At 33.8% G+C, this 20251-nt stretch overlaps 1 protein-coding gene and 1 pseudogene across 3 annotated transcripts in view; both read left to right on the forward strand.

Moving 5' to 3' along the window:
• TSGA10 (testis specific 10) overlaps positions 1-19559 on the forward strand; it is a 117157-nt gene extending 97598 nt beyond the window's left edge. For 2 of the 3 annotated variants that reach the window (XM_058534476.1, XM_058534477.1), the window contains 4 exons: positions 12215-12417; positions 13995-14099; positions 14479-14628; positions 18901-19559. In XM_058534476.1, the coding sequence (XP_058390459.1) occupies positions 12215-12417; positions 13995-14099; positions 14479-14628; positions 18901-18925 (483 nt within the window). In that variant the 3' untranslated portion in view covers positions 18926-19559. Of the gene's footprint in view, positions 1-12214; positions 12418-13994; positions 14100-14478; positions 14633-18900 lie in introns of those variants that run through there. The other variant, XM_058534478.1, reaches the window with a different exon arrangement.
• Positions 5787-6093, forward strand: LOC131399881 (large ribosomal subunit protein eL37-like; annotated as a pseudogene).
• Positions 19560-20251: the final 692 nt, after the last annotated feature.

Genomic DNA, 20251 nt, shown 5'->3' on the forward strand with positions numbered 1-20251 from the left:
TTTTAGAAAAACAAATTATTTTTTATAAAATATTACATCAAGCCATGTCTTTCAACTTAAGATTTTATTTTTAAAATCTAAGAGATTAATTTATGACCACTGTGCTCCAAACAATTCAAGAACATAACAGAAACTCTTCGAGTATGTAATTTGCATTTACTTCTAACCAGAAGAATTATAAAACACATTGACGTAGCAATCAACAAAGAACCATGAGGTTGAGGTTTACCCAGATAAATTATAATTTTAATGATATTCTTTTAAGCTAAATTTATTTACTAATTACTGGGTTCTTTCAAACTGTAATTCATTTGATTGTATCTACTGTGTGCCTGACATTTTGCTTGTCACTGTGAATATAATGTTGAAAAGATACAGGCTCCTGCCCTCAAGGACCTCCCAGTGATGACATACAAATAATTTGGGATGAATGTTATATTAATAAGAAATACTCAAGGTTTTAGAGAGGGAATTCCTATTGAGCCTATGTGTTTTGGGGAGGAGTTCATAAAGAGATGAGAACTCCTCTACTCTATACTACTGAGTATAGTATATAGAACTCCTCTATACTACTGAGCTCAGAAGGGATGAGGTACCCCGTTCATAGAGAACAAGAACATAGGCAATAGTATGGAGGTATAAATGAATTCTTGAGTGAATGGTAGGTAAGTTGCAATGGCCAGTGAACCATGCATGGGTAAAAGTGGCTGGAGATGCATCTGGAGAGATAGATGTAGCCCAGATCCTAAAGGGAAATGTGTACAAGTTGCATAGTGTAATTGAAATATCAACAAATTTTGGTCATGTTTAGATTTCTGTTACTACTAAACCCTATTGAACTTCTTATTTTGTTAGCCTACTGTTTGTTAGGAGGATGTGATACATTTGAGTATCGTGTGTCTAGTTGGTTTCTATAAGAATCTACTGTTAATATTTTATTTTATTATTATTTTTTTTGTGTGAGGAAGATTAGCCCTGAGCTAACATCTGTTGCCAATCCTCCTCTTTTTGCTGAGGAATACTGGCCCTAGGCTAACATTCATGCCCATCTTCCTCTACTTTATATGGGAGACCGCCACAGCATGGCTTGACAAGCAGTGCATCGGTTCGCGCCCGGGATCCGAACCCTGGGCCGCCACAGCGGACTGTTCACACTTAACCGCTACCCCACGGGGCCAGCCCTGTTAATATTTTATTAATAAAGTAATATATGCCAGCATTCTCAGACGCTTCCCTAAATTATTTTTTGTTTCAGCACGAATTTTTTAATGAAGAAAGTAACTCATGAATAGATACTGTAAAAATTCAAATAATATGTCCTTAATTTTTTCTTTAAAAACATTTTTACTTGGTGTTTTCAAATTGGAAAAGTAAAACATGTTGTTATAACAATTGAAACAATATAAAGATGAAATATCAGAAAATGTTATCCGAAAGCTTATTAAAATAATGATACGCTGTGACCAAGTAGGGTATATTCCAGTAATCTTCTTTAAGCTTTAAAATCATTACCCTTAGCAGTAGAGCTATATATGAAGTTGATAGTGATTTATATTAGTTTTTTAATATTTTAAGGATGTTTACTCCAAGTTTTGTAGCTTATTTACTATTCTCTTAGTATTTTTTTCTTTTATTGTGTTAAAATACATCTAACATAATCTTCCCCATCTTAACCGTTTTTAAGTGTTTACATTCACTGGTATTAAATACATTCACATTGTTGTGCAGCCATCACAGCCATCCATGCCCATAATTATTTTCTTCTTATAAATCTGAAACTCTATACCTATTAAACAATAACTCCCCATTCTCCCCTCCCCCCAGCCCCTGGCCATCACTATTATACTTTCCGTTGCTATGATTTTGACTACTCTTAGTACCTTATATAAGTAGAATCATACAGTATTTGTCTTTTTGTGACTGGCTTATTTCACTTATAGTGTCCTGAAGGTTCATCCATGTTGTAGCATATTGCAGAATTTCTTTCCTTTTTAAGGTTGAATAATATTCCATTGTATGAATATACCATATTTTGCTTATCCACTCATCAGTCAATGGACACTTGGGTTGCTTCCCAAGTGTTTTTGCTATTGTGAATAATGCTACTATGAACATGGGTGTACAAATAGCTCTTCAAGACCCTGCTTTCAATTCTTTCGGGTAATACCCAGAAGTTGGATTTCTGGATCATATGGTAATTCTATTTTGAATTTTTTAAGGAAACTCCATACTATTTTCCACAACAGCTGTACCATTTTACATTCCACCAACAGTGCACAAGGGTTCTGATTTCTCCACATCTTTGCCAACACTTATTTTTTAGTTTTGGTTTTTCTTTTTTTTCCTAATAGCTATCCCAATGGATGTGAAGTAGTCAGGTTAATTCTCATGAAATACTCCTGACAAATTTTTTTTGGCTTGGATTTTAGTTATGTATATATGTTTATCTCCACAATAAACTGTAATTGCAAGTGCAAGGACTTATCTTTGTATTTCTTCAACTGTACTCTGCATATAGGAGACACTTAAATAATTTTTTCTAAATTAAATTTTTTATTTTGAGATAATTATAAATTCACATACAATTGTATAATACAAAGAAATCCTGTGTATCCTTTACCTGGTCTCCCCCAATGGTAACATCTTGCAAAATTATAGTATAATATCACAACCAGAATATTGATATTGATTCAGGCAAGATATGGAACAGTTCTATCACAGGATCCATCATATTGCCCTCGTGTAGCCCTATATACTTCCCTCCTATCTCCAACCCCTCCTTAACCCCTGGCAACCACTAATCTGTTCTCCATTTCTATAATTTTTTCATTTCAAGAATGTTACATTAATAAAATCATACAGTATGCAACCTTTTGGGATTGGATATTTTCACTCAGCATAATTCTCTAGAGATTCATCCATACTGTTGCCTGTATTAGTAGTTCATTCCTTTACATTGCGGAGTAGTATTCCGTGTTATTGGTATAACACAGTTTGTTTAACCATTCATCCATTGAAGGTCATCTGGGTTATTTCCAGTTTTTTTATATTACAAATACAGCTATTGTAAACATGTGTGTACAGGTTATTGTGTGAACATAAGTCTTCATTACTCTGTAAATGCCCAGGAATGCAATTTTGGGGTCATATGGTGTGTTACATGATTAGTTTTTTAAGAAAGTGCCAAACTGTTTTCCCAAGTGTCTGTACCATTTTGCATTCCCTCCAACGATGTATGAATGGTCCAGTTTTTCCACGTTCTTGTCAGCATTTGGTGTTGTGACTATTTTTTATTTTAGCCATTCTGATATGTGTGTAGTGCTGTATCATGGTCTAGTTGCATTTCCCTAATGGCTACTGAAGTTGAACATCTTTTTGTGTGCTTGTTTGCCATCTGTGTGTCTTTGATGAAATGTCTCTTTATGTCTTTTGTCCATGTTCTCATTGAATTGTTTGTTTTTTTAATGTTGAGTATTCGGAGTTCCTCATATATTCAGATACTAGTCCTTTATCAAATATATGGCTTGCAAATATTTTTTCCCACTATGTAGCTTTTGTTTTCGTCCTCTTATTAGGGTCTTTTTTAGAGCAAAAGTTTTAAATTTTGATGAAGTGCAATTTGTCAGTTTTCCTTTTGTGGATTGTGCTTTTGGTTTTAAGTCTAAGAATTCTATGCACAGCTCTAAATCCCAAAGATTTTTCCTAGGTTTTATTCTAAAGATTTTATAGCTTTATGTTTCACATTTAATTCCATAACCCATTTTGAATTAATTTCTCCATTAGGTGTGAGATTTACATAGAGCTTCATTTTTTTGGCTATGGGTATCCAATTGCTCCAGCACCATTTGTTGAAAAAGCTATCTCTCCTCTACTAAATTGGTTTTGTACCTTTGTGAAAAATCAGTTGGACATATTTGACTGGGTGTATTTCTTGGTTTTCTTTTCTTTTACATTGATCTTTGTATCTGTCTCTCCACCACTACCACACAGTCTTGATTTTTACTATAGCTATATAATAAATCTTTAAATCAGGTAGACTGATTCCATCCACCTTATTCTGCTTTTACAAAATTGTTTTAGCTATTCAAGTCTCTTTGCTTTTATATATAAATTTTAGAGTAATCTGTCTGTACCTGCAAAAAATCTTGCTGGGTTTTTGATAGGAATTGCATTAAACCTGTATGTCACTTTGGGAAGAACTGAAATCTTTACTATCCTGAGGCTTCTAATTTGTGAACATAGTATATCATATTTAAATATTCTTTGATCTCTTTTATTACCTTTGTGTAATGTTCAGCATGTATGTTCTGTACACATTTTGTTAGATTTACACCTACAAAATACAAGGTATGTCTTCTTTTTTTGAGCTACTGTAAGTGGTATTCTAGTTTAATTTTGCTATCAATATTTTCATTGCCAGTATATAGAAGTACAATTGATTTTTGGAATGTTTATCTTATATCCTGTGACCTTGCTGAACTCACTTATTAGTTTTAGAAGTTTTTCTGCAGATTCCTTGGAATTTTCAATGTGGAAAACCACGTTATCTGAAAATATGGGCAGTTTTATTTCTTCCTGTCCAATCTCTATGTATTTTCCTGCCTTTTTGCAGTGGTTAGTACTTTAATACTATGTTGAATAAGAGTGGTGAGGGAAGACATATCCTTGCCTTCATCGCAATCTTAAAGGAAAAGCATTCAATTGTTCATCATTAAGTGTACTGTTATCTGTAGGATTTTGTAGATTTTTTTTATCAAGTTGAGGAAGTTTCCTTGAGTTTTTGAGTTTTTATCATGAATGGGTATTGAATTTTTGTCTAATGCTTTTTTTGCATCAATCAGTATGCTCATGTGATTTTTATTCTTTAGCCTATTGATATGATAGATTAATTGATTGATTTTTAAATATTGAACCAACCTTGCATTCTTAGAATCACTCAGATAATTTTAAATGAGAAAGTAGAGGTTAAGGGCAAAATATCTGTATCTCCACCTTCATTCTCCTATGTAAATGATTTAAAGCACAGAGAATAAGGAATTCTAGAATTTCTACAGTCTTAGTTTTCTCTTTTTAAAAATATATTTATTGAGATATAATTCATGTACAATGAATTAGTTTTAGGTCTTAGTTTTCTATCTTCCAAAGAAATATAGTATATCTGTCCATTATCTAACTCTTCTCAAGAGAAATGTTGAAACCATGAATTGCAAATATCCTTCCTTTAATTTTCTTTAATTAATACTTACATTATGGATGATGTCCTTAGGAATAATATGAAAAATGCTTTGGAGAATCTCATAATTCTTAATGAAGCAAATGATGTTTAAAAGTGTAGTCACCATCTTATGCTACAATAGATTTCAGAACCTAAAGCTAGAATAAGGGCCTTTCTCCTACTGTAGAGGTTATGGTACATTTCCTTCTAGCCCTTTTATTTTCTTAGCCAGATTTTTATGTTCTTTTACAAATTTGCAATAGTAATATGTTACAACTGATTATTCTACTTTCCACCACTTCTTTTTTGCTGGGCAATAAAGATTTTTAGATTTTTATTTATATGTAAAACAACATGGTGAATATTTTGTTCCATGGAACTTTTACCACATTTTGCATTATATCCTTAAGATGTATTCCTAGAGGTGGAAATTTTGGCATATACAGCCAAAGAGCTTTCAAAATGAGATGTCCCGCAATTAGGGGGAACCTAGTGGTGCTCCCCTCGGCAGAAGATTCTGAGCACAATATAGCAGAAGTGCCTTCTCTTTGGTCTTGGCTGCAGAAGCAAGATGATGAAGGGAACGTCATCATTCAGAAAGCATCACAATAAGACCTGTGTGTTGTGCTAAGGCCTACCACTTTCAGAAGTCGACCTGTGGCGAATGTGGCTACGCTGCCAAGTGGAAGAGAAAGTGTAACTGGAGTGCCAAGGCTAAAAGACGAGAGGCCACTGGGACTGGTTCAGTGAGGCACCTAAAAATTGTATACCACAGGTTCAGGCGTGGATTCTGTGAAAGAACAACACCTAAACCCAAGAAGGCAGCTGTTGCAGCATTCAGTTCATTTTAAGAATTTCAACAATGAGTCGTGCGATAAATGTTCTTTTTTTTTTTTTTAAAGGAAACTAGTAACTTCATGATAACAAGAAGCAAAACGATAGACTGCCTAGAAGTTTAGCAGAGAACCATGGAAAGTGACAGCTAAGAAGGGCCCTCCTGGGATCAGAGCAAGCCTCAAAGATTTGTTTCAAAACTGCTCCTTCAAAGGGGCCCAAATTTAGTTGGATCAGACTGTGAAGCAATTTATACTCCGGGCCATTGTCAAAACCAGTAGAGCAGTCAGCTATCAATTAATGGAGGCTAACGTTGGATGTGATACCCATAGGGACAGACCAGCTAGAAACTTAACCGGGAGATCAGGGACAGGGGCAGGCAAAGAGAGCCTGGCTAGATCCACTGTCATTCCAGGGAGAGAGTTTAGAGTGACTGTGCATGTGCCAGTGGCAAAGGAGTCAGGGTGACTACACATATCTTGAGGAGCAACATGTGAGGCTATACACTGCAAGGGAAATAGACTTCATGGAAACTGTCTAGACAAATAAAGAAACAAACAACAACCACAACAAGCTCTGCGGTGGGCAGGATCAGAATTCAGAATTGCTACAATATATCATCTAAAATGTCCAGTTTTCAACAACAACAAAAAATTTGACCTTCAAAGAAACAGGAAAGTGTGACCCATCAACAGGTAAATATAGCAAGCAAAAGAAAGTGCCTTTGAGAACAGTTTGTAATTTCTGTTTCCTTATTATTATTCTCTGTTTGATGATACAGTCACGTGTTGGGGTACACGTGATTTCCTTTAGTTCTTTGAACAGATTTAAAATGGCTGCTTTGAATTCTTTGTGTGCTAAGTCTGACTATATGCTTGCTCTTTTCTATCAAGTTCTTTAAAAGATATTTTAATTAAAAAGCAATAATTATAACAATATATTGTTGGACCTGTGACATATATATATGTGACATGTAAAATACTAAGAACATTAAAGGGGAGGGATAGAGCTATATAGGAATAACATTTCTGTATTTATCCAGAAATAAATAGTTCAACAATAATAGTTGGAAACTTCAATACCCCACTCTTAATAATGAAGAAAGCAACTAGTCAGAACATCAAGGAAGTAGAAGACTCCAACAAAACTAAAAAACCAGACTTAATAGAAATCTATAAAACACTCTACCAAACAACAATAGAATATAGTCTTTTCTCAATTGCACATGAAAGATCCTTCAGGATAGACATATGTTAGGCCATAAAACAAGCCTCAATATGTTTAAAAGGATTCAAATCATACAAAATATGTTCTCCCCCCAGAATGAAATTGTTAGGAATCAATAAAAGAAGGAAATTTGGGAAATTCACAAATATATGGAAATTGAGCAACACACTCTCAAATACCAGTGGATCAGGGAAGAAATCACAAAAGAAAAAGAAAATACTATGAGATTAATGAAAATGAAAACACAATGTGCCAAAACTTATAAGATCCAATTAAATCAATACTTACAGGGAAATTTATAAGCTGTAAATGACTACATTAAAAAAAGAAGAAAGACTTCAAATCACTAACCTAACCTTCCACTTAAGACCCTGGAAAAAGAAGAGCAAACTAAACCTAAAGTAAGAGGAATGAAAAAAATAAAAAACATTAGACCAGAAATTTAATGGAATCAAGGTGAGAAAGCAATAGAGAATATCAAAGAAATCAAAAGCTTGTTCTTTTACAATATCAACAAAATTGACAAAACTTTAGCTAGGGTGACCTAGAGGAAGAGAGAGAGAGATCAAATTACTAAAACCAAGAATGAAATTACAGAAAATAAAAGGATTATAAGGGAATATTATGAACAACTAAATGCCAAAAATTAGATAACTTGGGTGAAATCAATAAATTCCCAGAGAGACACAAAGTACTGAAACTGACTTAAGCAAAAATAGAAAATCTGAATGTATCCATAATAAGTAAAGAGATTGAATTAGTAATTTTAAAACTTTCGTAAAGAGAAATTGAGGCCCAGATGGCTCCAGTTGTGAATTCTCCAAATGTTTAAAGATGAATTGGTACAAAATTTTCACGAACTCTTCCAAAAATAGAAGAGGAGAGAACACTTCCAATACATTGTATGAAGCCAGTATTACCTTGATGCCAAAACCAGACAAAGACATCATAAGAAAAGAAAATGGCAGATCAGTATCTCTTATGAATTTAGATGAAAAAGTCTCAAGAAAATAATAGAAAACTGAATTCAACAACATATAAAACAAATTTTTATGCCATGATCAAGTGGATTTATCCCAGGAATACAAGATTGGTTTAATACCCAAAAATCAATTAATGAAATACATCAATATCAATAGAATAAAGAACAAAAACCAATGATCATCTCAATAGATGCAGAAAAAGCATTTGAAAAAATCTAATACCATTTCATGATAAAAAACACTTCAGGAATAGAAGGGAACTTAGTCTGATAAAGAGCATCTACAAAAAACCCACAGCTAACACCATACTTAATGGTGAAAGATTGAATGCTTTTCCTCTTTCTTGTCAGTAACAAGACAAGAATGCCCTCCTCACCTCTTTTTTCAACATTGTACTGGAGGTTCTAGCCTGGGCAATTAGGAAAGAAAAAGAAATAAAACACATCCAGACTGGTAAAGAAGTAAAACTATCTCTATTCACAGATTAATGATCTTGGATATAGAAAATCCTCAGGAACCTACTAAAAAAATGATTAAAACTAATAAATGAGTTTATCAAAGTTGCAGAATACAAGATCAATATACAATAATCAATTACATTTCGATACATTAGCAATGAACAATCCAAAAATGAAAATAAGAAAACAATTCCATAAAATAGAATTGCACCAAAAAGTATAGCATCAAGAAAGGATAAAACACTTAGGAATAAATTTAACAAAAGAAGTGCAAAACTTGTACTTTTCAAAACTATAAAACATTGTCAAAGAAATTAAAGAAGACCTAAATAAATGGAAAGACATCCTATATTCATGAATTAGAAGACTTAACATTGTTAAAATGGTAATACTACCCCCAAATTGATCTACCAGTTCAGTACAGTGCTTGTCAGAATCCCAGCTGACTTGTTTGTAGAGATTCACAAGATATAAAGTTAATATGGAAGTGCAAGTGACCCAGAATAGCCAAAACAATCTTGAAAAAGAACAAAGTGGGAGGACTAACACTTCCAATTTCAAAACTGGCTACAAAACTGCAGTAATCAAGACAGGGTAGTACTAGCGTAAGGAAAGACATATAGGTCAATGGAACAGAATTGAGAATCCAGAAATAGACTCTTAGATTTGTGGCCAAATGATTTTCAAAAAATTGGTACCAATACAATTTAATGGGTAAATAATAGTCTTTTCAACAAATGGTGCTGAGACAACTGAACATCTTCATGGAAAAGAATGAAGTTCAATTCCTATCACATACCATATGCAAAAATTGACTTAAAATGGATTGTAGGTCTGTATGTAAGAGCTAAAATTATAAAACTATTAAGAAGAAAACATAGAAGCAAATCTTTGTGACCTTGGATTAGATAATACTTTCTAATACACATCAAAAGCACAAGCAACAAAAGAAAAATAGATTAAAAGGACTCATCAAAATAAAAATCTTCGGGCCGGCCCAGGGGCACAGCAGTTAAGTTTGCGCGTTCCGCTTCAGCGGCCCGGGGTTTGCAGGTTTGGATCCTGGGCATGGACCGATGCACCGCTTGTCAAGCCATGCTGTGGCAGCGTCCCATATAAAGTAGAGGAAGATGGGCACAGATATTAGTCCAGGGCCAATCTTCATCAGCAAAAAAAGAGGAGGATTGGCATCGGATGTTAGCTCAGGGCTAATCTTCCTCACAAAAAAATAAATAAATAAATAACTTTGTGCTGCAAATGATAGATAGCATCAATAAAATAAAAAGACAATGCACAGAATGGGAAAAAACATTTGCATATCATAAATCTGATAAGAGATGTGTATCCAGAATATATAAAGAACTCTTACAACTTAATAATAACATAACTGAAAAAAAATGGGCAAAGGATCTCAATAGACATTTCTCTATAGAAAATACATAAATGGCCAATAAGCACATGAAAAGATGCTCAGCATCATTAACAATCAGAGAAATGCAAATAACAAGTATGCCATTTAACAACCACTAGGATGGCTATAATAAAAAATAAAACACAACAACAAGTATTGGCAAAGATGTAGAGATTTGGAACCCTCATACATTGCTGGTGGGAATGTAAAATAGTGAGGTCACTTTGGAAAACATTTTGACAGTTCCTCAAAATGTTAAAAATAGGATTACCATAAAGCCCAGAAATTCCACTCCTGCGTGTCAAAAAGAAATGAAAACGTAGGTCCATGTGGACACTTGTACACAAATGTTCTTAGCGTTATTTGTAATAGCCAGAAGATGTAAATAGTTCAGATGTTCCTACATCTCTGCATCTATTTGTCAATAAAAGTAATGAAGTACTGATACCTGCTAAAATGTGGATGACTCCCGAAAACATTATGCTAAGTGAAGGAAGTCAGTCACAAAGGACCACACACACATTGTATGATTTTGTTTTTTATATGAAATGTCCAGAATAAGGCAGATCATAGTGACAGAAAGTAGATTAGGGATTGCCTATGGCTGTTGCTGGGGCAGGGGTGGGGGGTGCAGGGAATGACTACTAGTGGGTACTGGGTTTCATTTTGGGATGATGAAAAAGTTCTAACACTAGATTGTAAGATTGTGGTATGATCGCACAACTCTGTTAATATACTAAAAACCATTGAATTGTACACTTTAAATGGGTGAGTTGTATGACATGTGAATTATACTCCAAAAGAGCTATTACAAAAAACATCACTATATGCTCCATTTTATTTTCCTGCCAGCAGAGTATATGAGATTGCCATTGCCCATTTTAATGTTAACACACACTAAGAAATTTGCCAATTTGATAAACTAGAACAGTGGTCCAACTGAAAGAGATTTTGCTGGAGACATTTTTGATTGTCATGACCAGAGTAGGGGGATGCTACTGGCTTGTAGTGAATAGGGGCCAGGGATGCTGCTAAACCTCCTATAATGCATAGGGCAGCTCCCTACACCAAATAATTATCCAACTGGAAAAGTCAGTAGTGCCAAGGTTAAGAAACCCTTGACTACAAATAGCATCTTGTTTTAATTTATATTTCTTTGATTATTAGTAAGGGCAAATCTCTTCCATATGTTTACTAATTAGTTGTATTTTATAAATTTTCTGTTTGTATCATTAGTTTATATTTCTTGTCAACTTATATGAGTTCCTTATGTTAGTAAGATATTAATTCTTTATTTACTGAGTTTATTTTCTTCTAGTTGTTTCCTTGAAAATTTTGGTTAAGTTTATATTAACTATTAATATATCTCTTTTTTATATAGTCAAACATCATTTTATAATTGAATGTAGTCTAGAAAATTCTTCGCTTACCTACCTATCCCTCCCCAAATAATTTCACTGTTATTTAATTGTCTTTTCTTAGAGTTTTATCTTTTCACATTTAACTTTTTAAATGCATATATAATTTATTATAATGTGTATTATGAGATAAGGAGTAATTTTTTTCTAAACAGTAATGTCTGGTTTTCCTCTTTTTAAAGAAACATTTGGCTTACAGAGTATATTCTAGGCTCAAGATAATCTTCAAAAGATGAAGCTTTCTGCAGGTTTATGCAAGAAAGGGAATGTGCAATTACTCCTTATCTTCCTTAACTATGGGGTACAATGACATTCCATAAGGTAATTAGGTGTTTGTAAGTCACCTAACTCAGGTCAAAGCAGTAGTCATGGATATCACCATGTCAGTCTTGCAGAAGTACATAAAGAAATATCAAAGCTGGAAATGGAAATGTTTTGCAGTTTGGAATTAGTAAGTCTTTACTTAAATTATTGAATTTTCTGGTATGATCAGAGAGTTGGGGAAAGTGTGTGTGTGTATGTATTTGGTGAGAAGGACACAATTTCTAATCAAGAAGTTAAAAGGGGTTGTCAGTTTATAACATAGAAAAATTTTATGGATCTCTGATAATATATCAGTTAAGTGAATGAATGGGAGTAAGTATAGATATCTTCCTATTATTGTGCAGATGGAGAATGAGTTAGATTCTGCTCGTTCTGAAATAGAACTCCTCAGGAGTCAGATGACAAATGAGAGAATCTCCATGCAGAATCTAGAAGCTTTGCTGATGGCTAATCGAGACAAAGAATATCAGTCTCAGATAGCGCTTCAAGAAAAAGAATCTGAAATTCAGCTTCTTAAAGAACACCTTTGTTTGGCAGAAAATAAAATGTGAGTTGGTTAATAATATAATAACGTAAAGTCATATTTCTTAAATTTTTGGTAGTTTATAGCTTAGTAGAATTTTAACGCCAGAATTTAGATGATTTAGCGCCCATAATTTGCCATTAAACTGAGCACCAGAAATATTGTAACTTGCTTAAGATTTAGTACTTATTTCTCTTATGTGTTTATCTAAATTTAAGTTTAACCATCTCTGTTCATTGTTTCCAACAGAGCTTTGGCTATAATAGAACGTCTGATCTAAAATATTGCCTTTAAGAAATATTATAACCAGATTAGAAAAAAAATTAGGCACTTCTGATACCAGAAGAATTTTTCAATTTATGGACCCAGCTGGTATTGCTACCTAGTCTTTCCATTTGTCACGTAGTATTTGCTTATGTACCTAAAAGTGTCTACTGCAAGAACTCCTGCGTTCACAGAATACTAAGACTTCCCCCAGAGCACTGATTTTGGCTTTTTTTTTTAAGAATCCCTAGCACCATTAGCACCTTATTACAAGACCCGTGGCTGGAGGGTTGAATGGAAATGCCTATCTGGATAGTGAATATTTTATTATTAAACTTGGTCACATTTCACAAAAACTGATGGGGACCCTTAGCCTCTGTTCTTATCTGTCCCATCTGTATCACTTTTTCATCCAACCTCTACTCTGCCCTCCCATCTGAGCATGGGACCTGAAGCAGGATAGGAGTCATAGTCTCAGGAATCAGCCGCTCCTAGGAGCCCCTGACTAAGCAAAGGCTGCAAAGCCAGGGCCAGTTTCCTTCAGAATCTATTTTCAGGTGATGGCATCTGTGACTGAGTCATTCTTTTCAGTCACTGCAGCTGAGCTTTTGTGATGCCTTCAGCCGGTTCTGCAGGATCACTTTCTCAAGCTGGAAGGTGGAAATCTGCCTTAGTGAAGTGTGCCAAAACTCCCACCTTTAAGGGGTACGTTTTGTTTTAGACTGGCTGAGTACTGTGACTTAGAACTGGTAAGTATGATAAACTTTTGTGCTCTTAGTCTCCCAAGTTTAGACTTCAAAAGTCACTACTGCAGTCCTGAAAGTAGCAAAGAGGGTAGAATGTTCTGTACAAGCCGCATTCATCTCTGTCATCTTCCTTACGATAGTGTGCCTTATCGCAGGGTGTCTGGGGCCATAGCCCTAAGGAAGATCCTGTTAAATTGAAGAGATTTTATGTTTTTAACAGTGTGTATATTAAATTTCATTATTAGTATATATAAAGCATTTGGTTGATTTTATATATCTATATATAAAACAGATCATATTAATCATGGTACTAATGATTTCCAGTGTGTTATTTGGTCATACTACTACTTTGCATATAATACCTCAAAATACTTTTATAAAAATGATTTGGAGTAAATAGACAATATAACCCCATCTAAACATAGGTAAACTAAGATAGAGAAGGTTAGATGTGCTAATATATCTATCCATAAAATTCACAATTTGACTTAGATCCAGCTGAGAAATTGTTGCCAACGTGGTTTAATGTATTCTAGGAGTCCTAGCCATATTTTAAGTTTAATCACCTGTCACTCATATTCTTTTACACAGGGCCATCCAGAGTAGAGACGTGGCCCAGTTCAGGAATGTCGTAACGCAATTGGAAGCTGATTTAGACATTACCAAAAGACAACTAGGAACGGAGCGCTTTGAAAGGTACATTGGTCTCTATGCAATATTCAGCCTGGAAAGCATTGTTTCTTAGATGACAACAGATTTTGGTTATTTCATGATGGTTAGATTTTTTTTATAATTTTTATTTATGTATTTATTTTTCCCCAAAGCCCCAGTAGATAGTTGTATGTTATAGTTGCACATCCTTCTAGTTGCTGTATGTGGGACACGGCCTCAGCATGGCCAGAGAAGCGGTGCGTCGGTGCGCGCCCAGGATCCGAACCGGGGCCGCCAGCAGCGGAGCGCGCGCACTTAACCGCTAAGCCACGGGGATTTTAAAGTATGAATTGAACTACAGTTTTATGACAGTATTAATAATGTCACTGGATATAAGATTAAAAACCTCACTACTTTGCTTTAGGGAGAGGGCTGTGCAAGAACTTCGCCGCCAGAATTACTCAAGTAATGCTTATCATTTGAGCTCTACAATAAAGCCAAATACAAAATGTCATTCACCGGAACGTGCTCACCATCGATCTCCTGACCGAGGCCTAGATCGATCATTAGAAGAGTAAGTGGTTTAAGGATCAACTCTTTGGGGACCCTGTAGCAATATATACAGTGAATATTTGGGGGAGTAAGGAAACTCAGTAACTTAATAGTGCTATTTAAATATGATTCCATGATTAGATATGTTGACATAAAAATATTTTGATAATTAGTTTTATATAAATATGCTAAAGTGAAAGATCTCTATTTTATCTAATGTTTATATAAATTATATTTTAAAAATCTGATTTTCTTTTTATTTCTACAGCAAATTTTTTTCATATACTTGAACAAAATATTGGTTATTATAGCACCATACAATACACATACTCTAGGACAGTATTAAGCTAATTTTTCAGAAGAAATTATTTTAGATATTCCTATATATCACAAATTTGATAAAAAACATTTTCATTTGGAAACAATTTCAAACTTACGAGAAGTTACAAAAATAAAAATAATACAAAGAACATCTGTATGCATTTTACCCATGCTCACTATTGTTAAAATTTTACCCCATTTGCTTTTTATGTACTTATAACACAGCACGTGTGCTGTCTCGTGCACTCACACTCTTGCACATGCTCTCTCTCTCACTATACACACACACACACACACACACACACACACTCTATTAAAAAATAACCAATACCTCCAGTTCCAAACCATCCTCACAGGTTTTTTCCTTGCCTTCTTTTATTCTGTATTTGTATGTCATTTCTTCTACAGTGAGAACCCTGGCTCAACAACACATTTACACAACAGCATCAGCATAGTTACTCATTTGCTCAATCCCAGAATGCATCTAAAATAGTTTCAAAATTTCTTCGCAAATATCACAAAAATAAACAGACCAACTTAAAAAAAGGTCAAGATCTGTTTGCAATTCTTCCTTCCTATCCCTTTATACTATCTTGCCCAAGTCTCGAGGGCATATAGTCAAATACTGTGTTCATAAATTACTTGGATTAATTGCTTTTTTTTCCTTTCAATGTGGTTATGGTGTACATTTGAAATAACATTAAATTCATTTGTTACAATATGCTTTCATTTTTCAATTTTTCCCTTCCTAGCTTTTTCCTTGATTTAATTTTATTTTTGAATATGTAGATTAATATGCTTTCAAAAGTCAAAACTCTGCAGAAAAGTAATACTCAGAGAAGTGTCACTCTTTCCTGTATGCCTACCATCCCATATCTCCATCTCTTCATCCCTTCCTTTATGGTTTTATGGTAATAATATTCAGATATATTTTTTTCTTCTTTTTCCTTTCTTACGCAAATGGTAGCATATTATATATGCTTTTTTGCGCTTTGCTTTTCTCACTTAATATCTTCTGGAAATCACTCCATATTGGTTCACAGAGATCCTCCTCATTCCTTTTTATAGCTGCATAGTATTCCACTGTGTGGATATACCACAATTGTTCAACCAACCTCCTATACTTGGACATTTAGGTAGTTTCCAACAATTTGCAATTATAAATGGCGCGGTAATGTAATCTTGTGCAAATGTATTTTTGTACTGTTGTAGGTGCATCTTCAGGATAAATTCCTAGAAGTGGGATTTCTGGGTCAAGGGATAAATGTATGTGTAGTTTTGTTAGTTAGTGCCAAATTCCCCTCCATAGGGTTGTGCCATTTTGCACTCCCACGAGCTGTGTGTGAGAGTGCCTGTTTCCATACAGCCTCACTAGTAGAGAGTATGTACTGTCAAGCTCTTGAATTTTTGCCGATATAGTGGGTGAGAAATGGTATTTCAATGTAGTTTTAATTTGCATTTCTCTTATTATGAGTGAAGTTGACTATCTTTTCATATGTTTAAGGGATTTTTTATATCTATTTTTCTGAATTATCTATTCATTTCTTTTACCCATTTTTCTAATGGATTTTTCATCTTTTTGTTGAAAAATTTTTTATAATTTTGGGAGATTATCCTCTTATCAGTGATATATGTTGCAAATATTTTCTCCCATTTTGTCATTTTTCTTTTGATTTTACTTATACTATCTTTTCATATAAAAGTTTTTATTTTTACATAGTCAAATTTTTAAATATCTTTCTTTTATGCATCTGGATTTCTATTTATGGTTAGAAAAATCTTTACGTATGCCAAGATAATCGAGGAATTCACTGATATTTTCTTTTAGTACTTGTATAAGCTTACTTTTTACCTTTAGATTTCTGATCCATTTTGGAGTTTATTTTGTATATGGTATGAAGAATGGATCTAATTTTATCTTTTTCCAAATGACTATCCAGTTGTGCCAAGATCATTTGTTAAAAAGACTTTATCCCAGTGATTCAGGTCTCTTTCTGGACTTTCTCTTTTATTCCACTTGGCCTATTTCTGTGTCAGTCTCACAGTATTTTAATTACAGAGGCTTTGTAATATTTTTAGTTTTGTAGGGCTAGTCCAATGGTCTGCTGGTAAACTAGCTTTCCAAAGAAGGGGAGGAAGGGGAGGGAGAAGCCCTGATTTATGGCACTTGCCCATTTCTAAGATGTAAATATTCCCACTGTGGCCAGTTTTGTGGCCAGTTTCAGGCTACCAGTGGTTTAACCACCAGCTCACAGAATTCCTGGGTATTTACAATCAGCTGTGATCCAGCTCCAGCATATCAATGGGCTACTGCCCCCAAGAGCTCTTGCTTTTAAGTATTTACGTATATTTTCTTGTGAGTTTGTTTTTCCATATGAACTTTAAGGTCAACTTGTCTAGCTCCATTAAAAAAAAGCCCATGGAATTTTTATTAGAATCACATTAAATTTATAAAATAACTAGGGGAGAATTGACATCTTGATGATATTGAGACATCCTAAACCAGAAGATATGTGTTTCCATTTGTTTAAATTTGCTTTCTTTCTTTCAGGAATGGCTTGTAGTTTTCTTTACATAAGTTTTGAACATTCCTTGTTAAGTTTATTCCTTAATAGTTTATCTTTTTTTTTTTGCTATTATAAATGCGGCTTTCCCCATTCATTATATGTTCAAAAAATGCTACTTTTGTGTGTGAATTTTCTATCATGTTACCTTGCTAAATTCTTTTATTGTTTCATTAAGTTTTGTCATTGATTCTTTTTTTTTGTTTAATTTTTTGTTTGTTGCAGTAACATTGGTTTATGACATTGTAAAAATTTCAGGTGTACATCATTGTACTTCTATTTCTGCATAGATTACATCATGTTCACCACCAAAATACTAATTACAACCCATCACCACACACATGTACCGAATTATCCCTTTCACCCTCCTCCCTCCCCCCTTCCCCTCTGGTAACCGCCAATCCAATCTCTGTCCCTATGTGTTTGTTTATTGTTGTTTATTGTTGTGTCATTGATTCTTTAGGGGTTTCCCGGGTATACTATCATGTCATCTGCAAAAATAGATTATTTTATTTCTCCTTTTCCTATTTTTATCTCTTGAATTGTGTTCTCTAGTTAATTGTATTAGCTAATGTCTTCAGAATAATGATAAATAGTAGTGGAGAAAGTGGGCATCCTTGGTTTGATTCTGACCTTTAGTGGGAATGCCTGTAGGATTTGCCTGTTAAGTAGGATGCTGGCTTTAGGATTGAGGTGTATATGTTTTATGATATTAAGGAAATATCCACCCATTCCTGTTTACTCGAGATTTTTTGTTAGGAATGTGTATTTAATTTTGTCTGGGACTTCTTCAGTATCTATGGAGATATAGTTTCTCTTTAGAACTATTACTATGTGAATTACAGGGGCCGGCTGGGTGGTGTAGTGGTTAAGTTTGGCGCACTCCCCTTCAGCGGCCTGGGTCTGCAGGTTCGGATCCCAGGTGCAGACCTACACCACTCATCAAACCATGCTGTGGCAGCATCCCACATACAAAATAGAGGAAAACGGGCACAGATGTTAGCTCAGGGCCGCTCTTCTCAAGGGAAAAGATGAAGATTAGCAACAGGTATTAGCTCAGAGTCAGTCTTTCTCACCAAAAAAAAATGTAAATTACATAAATAGATTTTCAAATATTGAACCATCTTTGAATTTCTGGTATAAACCCTACTTGGTTATTTTTTTAATGTTCACTAATATTTTATTTATTTTATAATTCATTCCTTTTTATTGTTGAGTATTATTCCATGATACGGATGTATCACAGTTTGTGAAAACTGAGTGAAAAATATATATTGTATCTGTTTCCTTCACAGAAGCTGGGGAAAAAAATCTTGTATTGCCAAAGTGATGTTAGGATACATTTTTTATACATGGTGAAATTATTGAGTTAAAAATATTAATCTGCATAATTTTTTCCTCTTTCATAGGAATCTTTGCTATAGAGATTTCTGACACGTGAAAAGATTCTTCACATCCTTGGGAAAGGTCAAAGTTACAAACTGATTTTTTTTTTTTTTTGCTATATGATTGCATTTATCTTTTGAATGCTTGACGATGTTAAATGTATTTATTAACTTTGTGCCTCTGAATCTCTGTTCTTATATGCCATATCACAGTGATCTGAGATGACTTATAGAAACAAAAATGCATATGGCTTTTTCTATCCATACAGTAATAGTGAGTGTAAAATCTGCTTACTTCACTATTGGACACTGTTATGTTAACTATCCGGAGTAAATAAAGAATCTTATAAAAAGAGGGAAAAGTGTTTTTACAAAACTGATTTCCTTTCCTTTCTTGATATCTCAAATAATTGGTTGGTTAAATTTTTTCTTTTTGATTTATACTTTCATGGCTGGAGAAGTTGTGCCAAAATAGACACAGTTTACTGATACTGGCCTAGGACCCAATATAACATTTTGGAACCAACCTGACATAAATTCCAGGCCGTAATCTGACTTCAAAGCAGAAGATAGTAGGAGTGTGTCAAGGTTTTTAAATCCATAGTATTGTATCACTAATTAACATACATTTTCTACAATTGTGTCTACCCCTACTATTTTTAGAAAGGTAGGTGATGCTCTATCTGTCAAGAATGTATGATTTTTAAAAATCTGTATTTTTAATAAGTTTTCTTTAAAACATTAAAGTACTGTAATCAACTTAATTGCCATTTTATTTATTTATTTTTTTGCCTGTGACAGCTGTCTGTAATGTAGAGTAACAAGTTCAGTGATGTTTCCTTGTTTCCCCTAAAATCTCCTAAATCTCTTACCTTTTTTGTCCATAGGCTTTGATTTAATGTTGATATTAGAGCCTGAACACTACTGTATTTTACTGATATAAGCTATTTGTATTCTTGCCATTTTAATTAAAAAAAAATCCTGTCATTAATAGTATTCAGATGACGTAGACAGTTTCTCATTTTATATAGTCACTATTCAGTATGACTACAGTAATGTAAGATAGTGCCCTGATTTACATCTTGTTTAATCATTAGCACTCTGATATTTTACTATAAATTCACGCTATATATTCACTTTAGTTTGATTTTTAAAAACTTTGAGGTTTCTGTATCTAGTTCAAGAAAGTCATTACAGATTGGTTTTAAAATTCAATAACTTAAAATAAGATGACCTTTTACAAACATTTTAGAGAATAATATACAAAAAATTGTTCTTGCTGATATTAAAAAATATACCGATAAATATGCAAATTTAACCTTTACCAAGTGTTGCAATGACCTAAGCACTAGGTCATCACAACATTAATTTTAGT

The sequence above is a fragment of the Diceros bicornis genome, chromosome 40 (genome assembly GCF_020826845.1).
Source record: "Diceros bicornis minor isolate mBicDic1 chromosome 40, mDicBic1.mat.cur, whole genome shotgun sequence".
Classification (NCBI taxonomy): Eukaryota; Metazoa; Chordata; class Mammalia; order Perissodactyla; family Rhinocerotidae; genus Diceros; species Diceros bicornis.